This window comes from Sus scrofa, chromosome 18 (assembly GCF_054392235.1).
Source record: "Sus scrofa isolate SSC_HxYL_T2T_F1_AM1 chromosome 18, Sscrofa_HxYL_maternal_Yorkshire_Landrace_v2.0, whole genome shotgun sequence".
NCBI classification, from domain to species: domain Eukaryota; kingdom Metazoa; phylum Chordata; class Mammalia; order Artiodactyla; family Suidae; genus Sus; species Sus scrofa.
In genome coordinates this window covers 42,103,599-42,120,453 of record NC_139400.1, presented here as the reverse complement: position 1 = coordinate 42,120,453, position 16,855 = coordinate 42,103,599, and the positions used below count along the sequence as shown (strand labels likewise).

Genomic DNA, 16,855 nt, shown 5'->3' with positions numbered 1-16,855 from the left:
CATGAAAGATACAGTTCTGTGATCCTCCAGTGTGGGCCAAGTCAAGGCCACTGGGCTTCAGATGCACAGTCATGTGAAGAGATCATACAGGGGCATCGGTGGGAGCTATGTCCACCAACCTGCATCCTGGTATACATGCTGTTTCAGGAGAAAACAAAGTAAAAGCAACCCTGCAATGTTGCCCTTGGAATAGGCCGTGAGGTCTGGGGAGATGTCGTAAGTGCCATTAGAGCATAACAAAAAGTTTTTTAAGAGTTGTGAAGAAAAAGAAACAATTCTGGTTGGAGGCTTCATGAAGGAAGTGGAATCTGAGTGAGATCTTGGAAGACGGATACCCTTTTCGAAGGTGAATGTGGGAGGAAGGACGTTACAAGAACGCTGGATGAGGGGACAACAGGAGGTAGGAGAGCAGGGCTGTGTCCTGGAAATGAAGAGCAGTGCAGTGTGGCCGAAGCACAGGGCACGTCCGTGTGTCCGGGGAAGCAGTGAAAGATGGGCTGGAAAGGGAGTCCAGGCCAGGGGAGGATTGACATTTAATATATTGGTAATGGGACCCAGGAAATGTTTCTGAACAACTACTAAACCATGTGAATTAGCAAAATAGGGATACACAAATAAATCTGGCAACATTATTATGCATGAAACATGGTGAAATGACTGGCAAGATCCCTTAAAATGCCCAGGCACCAGCTGAGGTCATGTGTGACTGGAAAAGAGCACATGAACTTCAGAGTTTTATGGTAATACTGATGGTTTTAGGGAAACCATGTATGAATTTGAGTCTTTGAATCTGGACATATGGGAAGATAGTAGTACTGTGAACATACAAAAGGAAGGCATTAAGAGAGAAATACAGTATTAGAGATGGTGGATTGAGATGCATATGGAACATGCAGGTGTAAATGTGCTACAATGCAATTGAAAAGAAAATAAGAGAAGGAGCTCAGGAGAGAGGTGGAGTGGGGGATGAATCACCTACACTGAGGTGAATCAGTCACTATGGTCTGTCATAAGGATATGAGCTTAATAACAGGTCCTAAATACCTGACGAATGCAACAAGGAAGACAGAACTCTTAGGAGCACCTGGGAAAATAAAAAACAGTGCGATTATTGGTATTCATAGCCCATGTTTGTTTTATCAGCTGTTAAGTTACCCAAACCCAATTCTTATCCCAGGCTGACCTCCTAACTGGCAGGCAGAATTGTCAAAAGGACACATTCTTGTACAGAAACCTGAATCGCCAGATCTTTCCGGTGCAGAATAGAAGAAATACACGAACTACACGACTAAGTAGATTAAAGCACACCTTTCTGAAGGTTTGGGGGGCACAAGAGCCCTGAACCACAATTCAATGGTAGATACTGATGATCTCTAAACTAATAATTAAAAGACTAAAACCATGGGAACGTTCCTAAGGAGAGGGTATGGCTGTGCCGGGGCAGAGGACGCAGGCAAGTAGGGGAAAGGTGAAGGAGAAGAACACGATCCTCTGGAGACAGACCAGCCACGCGGATTGCTTAGCTCCCAGTTGGAAGCGGGCTGTCGTCATCCAGCATACCCGCGGCATTGCTCACCATCCATGACCACCTTCGTCAATTCCAAGGCGGGGCTGCGGGGAGAGAAGGGAGGGGTTACGGGAAGGGAAGTGCGTACAAAAGCCAGTTGGGAGGAGCTGGGAGCCGGCTCCCCCGTGAGACCACATTTCCCAGACTTCAGAGCGGCAACTATGCCTGGCTCCCTGGGCGCCGCTGGAAGACTTGTGGCATGGGATCGGTAGTCAACATCCTTCGGCCGCCCGAAGTAGACTTCGGTGGGGGAATCTATAGGGATTGGCTAGTGAGAGTTCGAGTCCCGCCCATATATGGTGACGACAGGCAGCTGTCTTGTACTTAAGGCGTCGTGGCCGCGACCGCCCCGCCTTAGCTCCTGCGCTAGAGAGAAACATGTATCGTTTCCGATCACAGCTCTTCACGGGGATTTCTGCTGCCGCCACCGCCCACTCTTACCCGCGCCGCTTCTCGCCTCTGTTGTTAGCCGAAGAATCGCCTCTCAGCCGCCCGCCGCACAGACGCACGAGTAAAAAGTGCAGCTCCATTGGCTGATCCTCGCTAAGCTCCGAGTTTAGGCGGCACCGGGCGTCCCACGATGCCGAAGAATAAGAAGCGGAACACACCCCACCGTGGTGGCAGTGGTGGCGGCGGCTCAGGGGCAGCCGCAACGACGGCGGCGACGGCAGGTAGGAGGGTATCCCCGCCACCGGCATCCCAGTTGCCGGCCGGGCTAGCGAGTCTCTTAGTCTTGGGCCCCGTGGGAGTTGTAGTTCTTTTCCTCTAGACGTTTGCGTCGGCGGGGCGCCTGGCGTGCCGGGGGAACTACACTTCCCAGTGTGCCCCGAGGGCCGTACCTCGCGCGATTTGGATCTGGCGTGCGACCCGAATTCTTGGGCACCCGCCTTGGGGGCAGGGAGGGGACGAATGGGTCCTTGGGATTGAGAGTGGGTCAGGGTCGAGGGTGACCGGGAGATGGGAACTGTTCTCAAAGGCTGGTGTCTGTTCTCTAGATCACTCCCAGACGGAGGGGGCCAAGCTCGGAGTTGTGTCCTGCTGTCACTGGTCGTTTTTGACTACCCGGCTCCAACATGGAGTTCTCGGGAATGCCAAACGTCCGGCGGGTTTGGACCGGCTCTTGCGTCACGCGGCCTGGGCCTTGCGCTGTAGGGCAGGCGTGACGCGTAGGCGCCCGTGTGGCATCCCGTTCCGCTGCCTTCTTGCTCATCCCGCGTGTCCACGTGGCCCGGCGGAGATGTCGGATGCTGGGGGCCACTGTCCCAGCTTAGGCTCTGCTCCTACCCCTCCCTGACCCCGAGCCCCCAGCTCTTCTGTGACCAGTCGAGGTGACCTCTTGCTTCCCTGAGCCGAAACCTCGTCCTCCTTTGTGCAGTATTCTCTAGGTTCTCTGCTGGGAGCCCGTGTTAGGCGGGGGTGGGGGGTTGGGGGTGGAGAGCTCAGATTGCAGTTGGCCAGAAGTTTAGGTTTTTGTCTTCTCTTTGCAAAGCTGAAGCTTTTCCCGGATGGGTAGGTGCTTACCTGAATTAATGATACATTATTCCTCACTGTACGGTTAAGAACAACGGACTGAAAGCAGAAATTCCTACGAGACACCGTACTAAAAACTAGTGTTAAGCTGGGTAAAAGTCATCTCATTTAATCCTTTTTTGAGACTTTGAAATTAAATATCGGAATATTCTCAGATGTTATCATATCGGAATACTAGCCATACAAACACAGTATCCACTTTGACCCTCAGAATGTTGTGCAAGTAAATAGGCCAGTTTTCTTGTTAAAGTTGATTGGAAACTGGTATTTATTTAAAAAGTTTTCCTGTAGGATTTATAGCTGCACGAAAACTTGTGATCATGTATTAAAATCTAACAATTGACAATAGGAATGCAGGGGTTTTTTTTTGTTTTTTAGCTTTTACATTGTTCTTTATTTTGATTGAATGCTCTTGCTGTTTATGAAGTTCATTCTTGATCAAGATACAAAATACATAGTTTGTTGTGGGATCCAGTTGTTTTGTGTGAATTGAAGTTACCTCTTTCTGCCTGAGCTTTTCCTCCCAGGAAGTGAACATTCAAATTCTGTCTCAAGGATTATATTAATTTTATTCTTTAAGTTTACCTTTTGTTGATGAAACAAGTTATGGCGATGTACCAAGCAAAGTCATTTTGAAAATGGTAGTGATTACTAATGGCCTCCTTGAATCACAGACAAACCTTTATGCCCTTCTGAAGCTTCCTGCCCAGCCTCCTTCCTTCCTGGTACTTAAAGAATCATCTCTGGAGGCAGTGGGAGATTGTCTTACCTCAAAGCTCATTTGTGACCTTTCATCTGCAGGAAAATAATTCTTTGATTAGTTTATACAACCAAACATGCTTTGACTATCTTTATAACTTTATACTAGAACTTGTTAGCTGTGCTTACCTCTGATAATTGGGGTTTGGAAGTGAGATTTGTTTTGGAAGACCTTAGTAGTAGAGCAGAAGAAGACAAATTGTCATAAACTTGTACTTAAAAGTCCCTTACCTTACTGTTATTTTTTTAAGTGACATCCAGAAAGAATGGGATTCAAGCGATATCTTGTCATGTACAACCAAAAGATAACCAACTTCTCTCATCACTTAATAGGTTTCCCATTTGAATTCTCTAGTTTTAGTGGAGGGGTCTAGGAAGTTAATAATAATTGACCTATTACTCAAGTATGCATATTTGTCATAGCACTTAATTTGAAAAGAGCATTTTTAGGAAAGAATAAAACCTTGTTGGTAAGTAAGCCCTCTAAAAAATAAGGACTTCATGTGTCTAGAGTGCTGCCTCATTAATAGTACTTAGGATCACAAGGTGGGTGAGTGTCTCTTAGCTGTCAGACACTTAAACATTCTCTTTCTTGATTTTTTTTTTTTTTTAAATCTCTCTCCCTCTTTTTTTTTTTTTTTTCCCTTGAGCCTTGGGAAATCATTGAAACAGAAGGGACCTGAGTAAGACCTGTATAGGAAACTCTTCTTGACAGTTTAAAAATAGGCTGAGTATGAAAAATTAAAAAAATGTAAATTGATTTGTGAATAAATGTTAGTAAAAGCTAGGCAGATGACTCTCAGCTACTACTGTAACTTCAAATCATGAAAACACATGAAGATAGACCTAGAAATAGAGTATGATGTCATACATCTTTGTTTATTTGTTTATTTTTGTCCTAAGCACTATGATTAAGATATTTTGGGCTCTTGGCTTCTTTGCTTATTCTTTATACTTTACTACTTTGGTACATTTTATTCTCTTTTGAGTAGCAGCAGCTTTGAAAGCCACTTGCTTCCTGGTTGATTGTAAAATCTGCTCATTTCTCTATTTTGATTTAAAAAAGACAACCCCCCATTGTTGTCTTTTTAAAAGAAAAAAAATCAGCAACAGGCTTAATTAAACTTAGAGGATTTTTGAAAAACTGTCTTAAGTTGTAATATATGACACAAATTTCTTAAACATAAGGACCTAGTGATATCTAGTGCAATCGTCAATCAGTTCGGGCTCAGAGGTAAATCAGGTGACTCAAGATGACTTTTGGGGCAGAATCTGGGGCGTATTTTAACTCAGAGCTCAGGGTAATTGCTGACTGAGTAATCCTTTTATTAATGTGAAATTCCTATGAAACAAAAGTGGCTAGTGAATATAAATTATTGCTTAGGTTAATGAAGTTGAAAGAAAGTTTCCCCTTTTAAAAAGGAGATTTTTCCTAACAGCACTGATATTTAAAACTGTTGGATATGTTAGAACCTTTCTTTTAAAGGTAATTTATCTAACAGGCTTTTATGCTATATCAAATACCAAAACTTTTTTTGTTTTTTTGGTTCTTAAAATTTGGCTCTCTGGTGGGAGTTCCTGTCGTGGCTTAGCAGCAATGAACCTGACTAGTATCCATGAGGACGCAGGTTCAATCCCTGGCCTCGCTCAGTGGGTTAAGGATCTGGCCTTGCTGTGAACTGTGGTGTAGGTCACAGATAAGGCTCAGGTCCTGAGTTGCTGTGGCTGTGGCTGTGGCATAGGCCGGCAGCTGCAGCTCTAATTCAATCTCTAGGCTGGGAACTTCCATTTGCTGCAGGTGCAGCCCTAAAAAGTAAGTAAATAAATACACAAATAAAGTTCGTGTATTTTCAGTCAATGAAGAGCCATTTTTTTTTTTTTTTTTTTTTTCTTTTTAGGGCTGCACCTGTAGCATATGAAGTTCCCAAGCTAGGGGTTGAATTGGAGCTACAGCTGCTGGCCTACGCCACAGCCTTAGCAAGATGGGGTCCTCGTCTGTGACTTAAACCGTAGCTCACAGTGATGCTGGATACTTAACCCAGTGAGCAAAGCCAGGGATCTAAACCACATCCTCATGGATGCTAGTCGGGTTCGTTACTGCTGAGCCGTAAGGGGAGCTCTTACACAAACTTTAAAAGGACACTGTGAGTCTTCCCAAAGGAGTGACAGGAATGTCAACACTTGTGACTAGGAACTCATGTTCACATGTACACCCATTGCAGTAGGAAAGCCATCATACAAATTAGCCACTGGTCACAGTAAGGTGGATTTTTTAAAAGTAGCCGCTTGTGAAATTGGCATGGGAAAAAGTCAAATCTTAAATGCTGCTCAGTTAAATAATTCAGAATCTTAGAAGCAAAAGTCCTGATTTTAAACATAGCATGCCTAGTCTTCATCAGTTTGCTCATTATTTTTCATATACAGAAATGAGGGAGTTCTGTAAAGAAGACTCAGTTTTGATGCTTTCTGTCTCCAGTGGACACGGCCCTGTGACGTCTGCCAGTGAGGACTGGCTGAGACAAGGGAGGCCTCCGTCGGTGCTGGAGGGCCTTTTTGTAGTCCTACCTCTTAAGTGATTCACACACTTGTTCACGTGACTTCTCAGCTTTTCTGCCTACCACGATTCCAGAACAGAAATCCATCCTGTAGTTCACTGCACTGGGAATCACCCAAATAGCCCACCGGAGCTCTTTATAATCTCTTACACGTCTCATTCCCACTGTAGTTCTTTAGTGATAATTACTTCATCCAATTCCGTCATTACTTTCTATGCCATCTTAGATCCACTTGTCAGCATCCTCACTCAACACCTATTTTTAGCCTTTTCCCACCTCAGTTCAAATTGTCTTTAAAAACAACCCATCCATAACTCCATAAATACCCCTTCATGTAAGATGTGTAATCTAAACACTAACCTGTTTAGCATTTAATATTTATTAAGCCCAGTTATTTCCACTGGAAAATCTATTTGTCTTACTCTTATGATGATCTGTGACATCTTACTGGATCTCTTTTCATTGTCTTCAGGATTTGAAGTAATGGTGTGGAAGTAGGTTTTTTTTTTTTTTTTTTTATCTGTAATACCGGTTTTTGTTATCATCAAAAATGGTGCTGCATGTTGGATAATTGATATATTTCTGAAGTTGATATATATTGTGAATAATATAGTTGGTGCTCTGAAATACATATTAGGTGAATTGGCTTATATTAGAAATAGTTAAGTGTGTTCTCTTGTAAAAAATCATCTCTCAAGTGAGTTTGGGTTTTTATTATTGGATTTCTCTTAAGTAAATTTTTAAATTCCCAAGGTAAATATTTGCATATAAATGGCAACAAACTTTTTTACCTCCATTCTCCTTTACCTGCCAGGTGGCCAGCATCGAAACGTTCAACCTTTTAGTGATGAGGATGCATCGATTGAAACAATGAGCCACTGCAGTGGTTACAGCGATCCTTCCAGTTTTGCTGAAGATGGTATGAGTTTTCGGTTTAGATTTGCAGTGTTAGATCAAAGGATGTTTTAGGGGGAGGAATTCTTGTAACTAAGTGTACTGTTACTGTTCCTATCTGCTGCTTTCTGTTTAAATTACAGTGGTTGGTTTTTATTATTCCCTAGGACCAGAGGTCCTGGATGAGGAAGGAACTCAAGAAGACTTAGAGTACAAGTTGAAGGGATTGATTGACCTAACCCTGGATAAGAGGTAGCAAATACTGGAACTGCTCTTTGTTCTGGGTGATTCTGTCAGCCACTTTTCATTTAAAATATGGGCACTTCTTTCCTTTAACATTATGTTTTTCTAAAGCTTGCCTTATTTACTTTGGATATTTTAATGTTTCTTATACCTTTGGACTCTTAATGTAGATAGAAACATGCCACTAGAATTTAGATTATTTGACTCAGATTAGTCACTGTTCCAGCATAAAAGCACGTAACTATTTGATAATTGAAATGGATTTGTTCAATTAAAAAGTTAATCTTCAACTAGAAGGGATTACTAATCTTTGCAAAATATCAAAGTTAAATTGTTTTCTTACATAACAGTAGCTGTAAAAACCAACTTAAACCAAATGGAATTATAAAGCCCAGAAGATGTAAATAAGAACTCTAGACTTTTGTAGTGTTAAAAAAATATGAGTTTACTTTAATATGAAATGTAGGAGAACATGTCTTATACATTGAAACTGTAAAATACTATGTTGCCATCTAAAGCTGTGGTTATTAAACTAATAAACAGAAAAATGGTATGATATAAAGGAGCTTAAAATCTTCTGTGTAATAATGCGTTACAGATGAAAATTTTCTGTGTAATAATGCGTTACAGATGAAAATTAATTTATTGAAAGATGGTGAGAGTTTGATGAAAATTAGATTTAAAAAAATCTGTAAACAGAAAAAATTGAGAGGGAAATAAGCTAAATTTTTAAAAGTCTCATTGACTAATGGTACACTCCAACTGGATCCTCTTTCTCTTGTTTTGTTCTAAATAGTGCGAAGACAAGGCAGGCAGCTCTTGAAGGTATTAAAAATGCACTGGCTTCAAGGATGCTTTATGAGTTTATTCTGGAAAGAAGAATGACTTTAACTGATAGCATTGAACGCTGTCTGAAGAAAGGTAATATCCTTACTTTTCAGTCACAGAACTGGAAAATGTGCCACCCTGTAAAGTGCTACTTGTTTATAGCACCAGAAGGCTGTTTCACTCATAACTTTGCAATTGGCAGGGAATATGCCAGACTTGTTAGAATTCAAAATCAGACTTGTTAGAAGCTTTGTTTTTGTTTACTACAGTTGGAAGCTAGGAAGATTGGGGTGGAGTGTCATCTTTTCTTGTATCGGAAGAGATGATTGCCATTCTCTTTGTATATAAGAAAGGCTTGAAAGCTTGTGTCAGATGTCAACAAAAAGTCTTTTTTAAAAAGCCATCCTACTTTATTTTTCTAAAATTGGAAAAGTATCATAACTTTTTACCTCATTTTTTTATTTAAAACATCAGTCATACCTGATGGTGACATCATTTCAGGGTATCCTTTGGAATATTTGAATTCTAGAACTTTGTAATAGAGATTCTGGAATTCATATTGTTACAATCATAGAACTTTTAAGAGACCTTAAAGATTAAGTCTGGAATCATCAGACTTGCAGTTGTGAGAACCATTAGAATTAAAAAGATTTGAGGCTGCCAGCTTAATTGTTTGGCCAAGTAAGAACATTATGAAAATAATTAGCTTCTACTATCATTTTCACTTTAGCAACAAAGTATTTGCAGCACTGGAGTTCCCGGGTGGCTCAGTGGAAACAAATCTAACTAGGAACCATGAGGTTGTGGGTTCGATCTCTGGCCTCGCTCAGTGGGTTAAGGATCCTGCATTGCTGTGGCTGTGGTGTAGGCCGGCAGCTATAGCTCCCAATTGGACCCCTAGCCTGGGACCCTCCATATATTGCAGATGTGGCCCTAAGAAGCAAAAAAAAAAAAAAAAAAAAAAAAAAGTAGTATTTGCAGCACCAAAAATGTAGAAGCACATTTAAATTGAATGAGCTTAGTTTTATGTCCTTATTCTCATTTCGCCTCTGTTGAAAGCTTTGTCGGGAATGGGTGTTTGGAAATCTTTGGTCTAATCTACTCAATGTAGAGGAAAAAAAAAAAAAAGAAGGGCCTAGGAAACAGGCTGGTCTAAAGTTACATAACTTGAGGTCTAGTTGTTAGTAGAGCCAACTTTTTTGAGAGGTTACAGTGACTTTGTTGAAGGTGCTTACATTGAAACTGTCTCCTAGGAGTTACCATTGTGCCTCAGCAGATTAGAAACCCAGCTAGTATCAGTAATGATGCGGGTTTGACCCCTGGCCTTGTTCACTGAGTTAAGGATCGGGCAGCTGTGAACTGTGGTGTAGGTCGCAGATGGGGCTCAGATCCCATGTTGGTTGCTGTGGCTGTGGCGTAGGCCAGCAGCTGTAGTTCTGATTCAGCCCATAGCGTGGGTACTTGCATATGCCTAAAGTGAGGCCCTAAAAAGAAAAAAAAAAAAAAAAAAGTAGGTGTTAATTTACATTTTATAGATGAGGAAATTGGTTTTTCGAATTTTTTGGCTGGTAAGTGGTAGACCTAGAATTTGAGTGAGGTCCGTTTCCAGAGTTTGAGGTCTTTAACCTTGCTAGGTTTATAGCTTCTGTCAAAACTTAAAGCATATTGTGGGTTTCATAGATGGTAGGTGTTACTTCGAAATTAAACAAATTTGCGAAATTGCTGCCTTAATAAGTCTACTTAACGACTTAGAGTTGCACTGTGACTTCTTTTGCAGGTAAAAGTGATGAGCAGCGTGCAGCTGCAGCCTTGGCGTCTGTTCTTTGTATTCAGTTGGGTCCTGGAATTGAAAGTGAAGAGGTCTTAAAGACTCTCGGACCCGTCCTGAAGAAGATCATTTGTGATGGAACAGCTAGTATCCAGGCTAGGCAAACTGTAAGTATCGAAGTTTTAAATTTCTAGATCGATCTAGGCATGACACTCACACCTTGTGAGAAATGTTCTAGGAAAGTTGCTTTTATTACCATTTTATTCTCATTTGGTTTTCGTTTTAGTGAGTGGATTCAATATGACAGTTGTCTTAAATTTTCTGAGACTCAATAGAGCATCCCAGATAGAGCAAATTTCTACATATTTGGAATTGAAAATCGTATGCTGATAGGAAATACAGTGCTATGTTCAGTTTAGAATGATCTAGTTTTTATTGGACTTCAATGGTCTAGACATTGTTTATTGTGCGGTTATTTTTTATTCTAGTAAGTGTAATGGAGTGTTTGAACAAAAAAGTTTTTGGCTGCTGTGGCCTACAAGTTCTTAGGGGAAAGCTGAATGCTATGGCTATGTGGGTAGATTTGATAGATATAGAAAACTCTGAAGCTCTGACTTGTGAAATGTTCATCTGGTTTGGGGGTTTGGGAAAGCTTTCTTTCTCTAAGGGATATTTACCACTTATGACATGTGACTTAATTCTGGATTTTGGCGGAGGGGAGAGTGTTGGTTGGTTTTGGTGTGCTCAGAAGTGATTTAAATGACCACATGAACATGTTTTGCTTTATCACAGAAACATACAAAGTGGCTTTAGTGGATTTGGAAAGTGCGTTTGAATCTTAGTAGAATTTAAGATTGGAGTCTTTGAGTTCCTGTGGAGTCTTTGAGTTCCTGTTGTGGCGCAGCATAAAATGAGTCTGACCAGTAACCCTGAGGTTGTGGGTTCAATCCCTTGCCTTGCTCAGTGGGTGGTTAAAGATCTGGTATTGCCGTGAGTTGTGGTGTAGGTCGCAGACGTGGCTTGGATCCTGCATGGCTGTGGTGGAGGCCGGCAGCTACAGCTCTGATTCAGCCCCTGGCCCAGGAACCTCTGTATTGCCGTGGGTGTGGCCCTAAAAAGCAAAAAAAAAAAAAAAAAAAAAAAAAAAAAGATTGGAATCTTAATCTTTTTTTTTTTTTTTTTTTTTATCTTTGTTGTTGTTGTTGTTGCTATTTCTTTATTTCTTGGGCCGCTCCCGCGGCATATGGAGGTTCCCAGGCTAGGGGTCGAATCGGAGCTGTAGCCACCGGCCTACGCCAGAGCCACAGCAACGCGGGATCCAAGCCGTGTCTGCAACCTACACCACAGCTCACGGCAACGCCGGATCCTTAACCCACTGAGCAAGGCCAGGGACCGAACCCGCAACCTCATGGTTCCTAGTTGGATTCGTTAACCACTGCGCCACGACGGGAACTCCTGGAATCTTAATCTTAATAGATGCTAAGAATTTAATCTTAGTGGGTTTGCATCTTGAGCTGTTTGCCTTAACAAGAAAACCAGTTCAAGTTTAAAACTTTTTAATACTGATTATTCAAATTAGCTTCCTCTTTAGTATTTACCTGAGGTAAATTATATTAATCTTTGTAGCAGATAAACCTTGAAATCTTAGTGGCTTAATAAAAGTTTATGTCATGTTTGTATCACTGCCCAGTCCAATCAGCAGGGTTGCTAGGCATCCGTGCTGCAGCTCTGCCCTGCCTCTGGGTCCTTTTCAGATGGCAGCTATGGCAGCTGGATAGGGAAGGCCAGGGGACAGAGGCCTGTCACGTCTGCCCAGAGTTCCTTGGTTTACCAACTGTGTGCACGCTGGGTATGGTTGAGCTGTTGCTCCTGGAGGCGAAGGAATAGGAGTTTGGTGACCTTATAGGAATCTCTGCCCTCCAATAGTTAGTAATCCTAAAATGTTGAATGAAGCTTTGCTTTTAAACTGTTTTTCCTTTTGGGGCACTGTGATGCAACTTTTATTTAAATAATTCAGGGCTGTAGTGGTATTTGAAATGATTAGATATTTGGGGCAATTTTGATTGCATGTGAGTTTGTTGTCCTCTAAAGGCACTTTCTTCATACCTCTCACTCTTGCTGTGAATTTAAAAAAGACAGCTTACCATTTTTCTGCATATTAACAGAAGGAATCTTTACTAAGTGCAGGCAGTCCTAATTTTTAATCTGCCATTTCTCTTAGTAATCAAAAGGAGAGAGGTGGGCTTGCTTCGGCTGCTTACTCAGGAGATGGGGTTACAGTTGGGAGTTTTCCTTTAGTGAGAATAATGCTTCAGCTACTTTTGGATTTTAACAGTGTCCAGTTTTTACCAGGATGAACTAATTGAAAATAAAATAGTGACACCAAGCGGATGAGTATTACAAGTGCCCTCACAGCACTGGAACAGAACTGGCTGAAACCTGGGCGTGTGAATGGTGACTTTAAAGATTAGAAACTTAAAAGCTTTGGTGGTACTTGGAACCGCATGAAGGAGTTTCAGTGATAACAGAGACAAAGGGAATGAAGACTAATAAAGCCTTACAAACTTCCAATTCTGTTTTTATGTGATGAAATTCCTTGAGCCAGTGTTCTGTGAATTGATTTATGTTGCAAGTAGATTGCATGTAAATATTCTTGACCTGTTTTTTTAGGTAAGCTTTGCCTTGGTCATCTTGGAATGTACTCACTTGTTTAGCCCTTCCTCCCACCTCCTAAAAGCAATTACAGGATTCCTAACCGCCTTCCAGCATATTCCAAAAGAAGTAAAATCTGAGTTAATGAGAGATCTTTCTCTAAGTGACAAGTGTGAGGACAGTTATTTAAATTTTTTGGGGATTTGCGTTTTAAAGGTTTTTAGTAGAGAGAGTAGGTGTCTTTATTTCCAATTCCAGACTTCATCTATGCCTTTGACTTGGAGTTGACGTTTGAGGTGATCTGCTAGATGAACCAAGGAGGAGCCGAGAGAAGCAGAGTAGCTTTCTTTAAAGCCGTCTCTGAGTTTAGTCGCAGACCCACGTGGGTTTTAGCCCTGAACTCTTGGCCCTGTATTCCTGTATTTTTGTGTTTTGCTTGAGACCTAATGTAGTCATGTACTCGAGACACTTTTCACATTGAATTAGTAAAGTAGGAAGATGTAGAATTCATAAGAAAATGACAAACACTAATGTCCGTTTTCCTTTTGCTTTTTTTCAGTGTGCAACTTGCTTTGGTGTTTGCTGTTTTATTGCCACAGATGACATCACTGTAAGTAGACAGCTGTTTGTTCCAGTTTTTTGCACGTTTGTCATTTAAGATGGTCACCGTATTTCCTGTTCTTACGCATCAGGAGCTGTATTCAACTTTGCAGTGTTTGGAAAATATCTTCACCAAGTCTTATCTCAAAGAGAAGGACTCTAATGTAATTTGCAGCACCCCTAACACAGCCCTTCACATCAGCTCGCTTCTCGCGTGGACGTTGTTACTGACCATATGCCCACTCAGTGAAGTCAAGAAAAAGCTCGAGATGTATGTATTTCTCGTTTCTTATTTTATGAAAATGTGATGGATTGTGTTCATATGGTAATGACTGACTCTCTTCTAGGCATGTCCATAAACTTCCAAGCCTCCTCTCTTCTGATGATGTAAACATGAGAATCGCTGCGGGTGAATCTCTGGCGCTTCTGTTTGAATTGGCCAGAGGAATGGAGAGTGTAAGTATCTGGCTCGTAAAGCAAAAAACTTGTGTCTCAAGGACCATTAATCCGTCGTTACCCTCACGATTAAGAGCTTGGTGATAACTTGAGAGTGTGGCACACTTGAGACTCTAGTGAGATTGTCCTGCTTCTTGGACGTGGTGATAGAATACTTCTAAGAGCATAAAGTAGTAGGCGTTGTAGGGCAGTCTTTGAATGTAGTTCATTATATACTTAATTGTTGCTGCCTCTGGAACTGAAGTTTGGGTACAACTGTGTTACTCATGGAGAAAGTTGTCCTTTCTTATCTGTGGATCTGCTTGGATTTCTCAGACATGAGATGCATTAACATAAATCAGGCTTGGAGGAGTTCCTGTCATGGCTCAGGGAAAGTGAATCTGACTCGCATCCATGAGGACGCAGGTTCGATCCCTGGCCTTGCTTAGTGGGTTAAGGATCCGGTGTTGCCGTGAGCTGCGGAATAAATTGAGGATGTGGCTCGGATTTGGTGTGGCTGTGGCTGTGGTGTAGGCTGGCAGCTGTATCTCTGATTTGACCCCTAGCCTGGGAATCTCCATGTGCCGTGGGTGCAGACCTAAAAAGACCAAAAAAAAAAAAAAAAATCAGGCTTGGATGCTTTATAATAAATGTCAGACAAAATGGATGAAATATTAAGTCAGTGTAGGTTTGGGACTAAGATGAGCTTAGTTACTGTCTAACTTTTCTAAGCCAAAGATGGAAAAGCTACATGGCCCTTTAGCCTGGGACATGTGCTTTGCAGTTCTTCACCGCTGTCTGCTCATGGTTGTCTTTTTCACCACACTTTGGCTTTCAGAGGTATTTGAGTTTGTGGAAGGTGCTCCATCGTCCTGGTGCTGTTGCAGGTTTAGCACTGAAAAGTCTTGTTCTAGGAAACCCTTCGTCGTAGGCTATGTGGGACAGCTGATCACCCTGCTTTGTGATCTCTGTCATAGAGAATCTTGGGTTACTTAACAGCTGATTTTTAATTTAAGAGCAAGACTGTATTTCTTTTTTTTGTTTGTTTTTTTGCTATTTCTTTGGGCCGCTCCCGCGGCATATGGAGGTTCCCAGGCTAGGAGTCCAGTCGGAGCTGTAGCCACTGGCCTACGCCAGAGCCACAGCAACGCGGGATCCGAACCACGTCTGCAACCTACACCACAGCTCACGGCAACTACGGATCCTTAACCCACTGAGCAAGGCCAGGGACCGAACCCGCAACCTCATGGTTCCTAGTCGAATTCGTTAACCACTGTGCTACGATGGGAACTCCAAGACTGTATTTCTGAAATGAAAATTTTTCTGCAATCAAGGAAGTTATTAACAGTGGCTAACTCTACATAAGGTTAACATGTGTTCTGGATTGCCTCAGTTCTTCATATTCCATTCTAGGCCTGTGTTTTGTTGCTCCCCTCCACCCCTGCTATATTTTTTTTTTTGTCCTCCTAGGGTTGCATGTATGGCTTATGGAGGTTCCAGGCCAGGGGTCAAATTGGAGCTGTAGCCACTGGCCTACACCAGAGCCATAGAGACGCAGGAACCGAGCCTTGTCTGTGCAACCTACACCACAGCTCACGAACCCACTGAGCGAGGCCAGGGATCATACCCATGTCCTCACAGATGCTAGTCAGGTTCGGGTTTGTTAATCGCTGAGCCACAATGGGAACTCCACACCCCTGCTTTTTTTGAAAGATAGGTATGAATTAAAAGTAAGTTAATAATACTGTCAGCCTTAATATAATGAAGTCTCTTTATGTGAGAAATTGGACTCAACCGTTGAGCAATAAATTTAATTTTATTGAGCTAGTTAATGGCTCCTTAACCTCAAGGCACAGAAGCCAGATGTTCCAGTTTTTAATCTTGTATTCCTCCTCTGACTGGAAATGGTAATTCTTTTCTTCTTCCTTGGAAATGCATCTTAAAAGTGAACAATTTAAATTATACATACTGAATTTGTTTGAAGTTGTGTAAATATATTACTGCCTACATATCATGTTTTCTGACTTAATAAATCATAGGTGATAGCCAGGAGAACTCATCCAGACATGTTTAATTTGACCTAAGTCCTTGTCAAAGACAGAAATGAACTGGGTTGCTATTTTCGTTGAGTAACTTTTTTGAAGGGAGATGAGTGTCTAGTGGTGGGTTGGGTAGTTGTAAGGTGTACAGAAAATTAATTAAACCATAGTTTGATTTAAAGTTAGGATTTTGTAGCATGATTGCTAATGTAATTATGCCCAAGGTTTTTTTCATCTATCTATCTATCTGTCTAAATAATGGATATTTATGGTTCAAACCTTAGATATTCTTCCTGCAGAACCTCATGTTTTGTTTGACAGTAAACATCCTCACACAGGGGTAATTGCTGCCCTGATGGTTTAAAGTCCAATTCTATTTAAGTTCCTCTAAATCTGGAATATTGACATAGTAGACTTTATTACTTACTGGGCACATTTATATTTATTGTCTTATCCTTAAAACTGTCATGTGTGAGGGTAGATAGTTTCTTTTTACAGGTGACAAAACACATTCATAATTTTTAAAACTTGGTTTAGTGAGGAGTAAATTTGAGATTCTGATCCAGGACTTTGGACCCTGTTGTGTGGTAATAACTATGCAATTTTCTTTTCATTATTGATAAGACCTAATTGTGCCTCCAAGAACCCCTTTTTCATTTGTCCCTAAGTGCGTAATTTTACTATACAATTATCCCAAACTCCGGTAAATTAGCTTTTGGGTGCTGTTTATGGACTATTTTTGTCATGTTTTGTGTACATGTACATGTGTGTGTGTTTCCTCCTGACCAGGACTTTTTTTATGAAGACATGGAGTCTTTGACTCAGATGTTGAGGACTTTGGCTACAGATGGAAATAAACACCGGGCCAAAGTCGATAAGAGGAAGCAGCGGTCGGTGTTCAGAGACATCCTGAGGGCGGTGGAGGTAGGCCTTTAAAAATTTTTTTAATTATTTGATTTTTAAAATTTTTATTTATTTTTTTAAA

General features: G+C 41.4%; 1 protein-coding gene across 4 annotated transcripts in view; it reads left to right on the top strand.

Moving 5' to 3' along the window:
- The window catches only part of IFRD1 (interferon related developmental regulator 1), a 50,424-nt gene that overhangs the window by 25,205 nt on the left and 8,364 nt on the right, over positions 1-16,855 (top strand). Inside the window, exons 1-9 of one of the 4 annotated variants that reach the window (XM_085004852.1) lie at positions 1,919-5,589; positions 5,810-7,330; positions 7,473-7,557; positions 8,345-8,469; positions 10,154-10,311; positions 13,356-13,406; positions 13,489-13,667; positions 13,744-13,852; positions 16,660-16,794. In XM_085004852.1, the coding sequence (XP_084860978.1) occupies positions 7,183-7,330; positions 7,473-7,557; positions 8,345-8,469; positions 10,154-10,311; positions 13,356-13,406; positions 13,489-13,667; positions 13,744-13,852; positions 16,660-16,794 (990 nt within the window). In that variant the 5' untranslated portion in view covers positions 1,919-5,589; positions 5,810-7,182. 4 annotated transcript variants of the gene reach the window in all.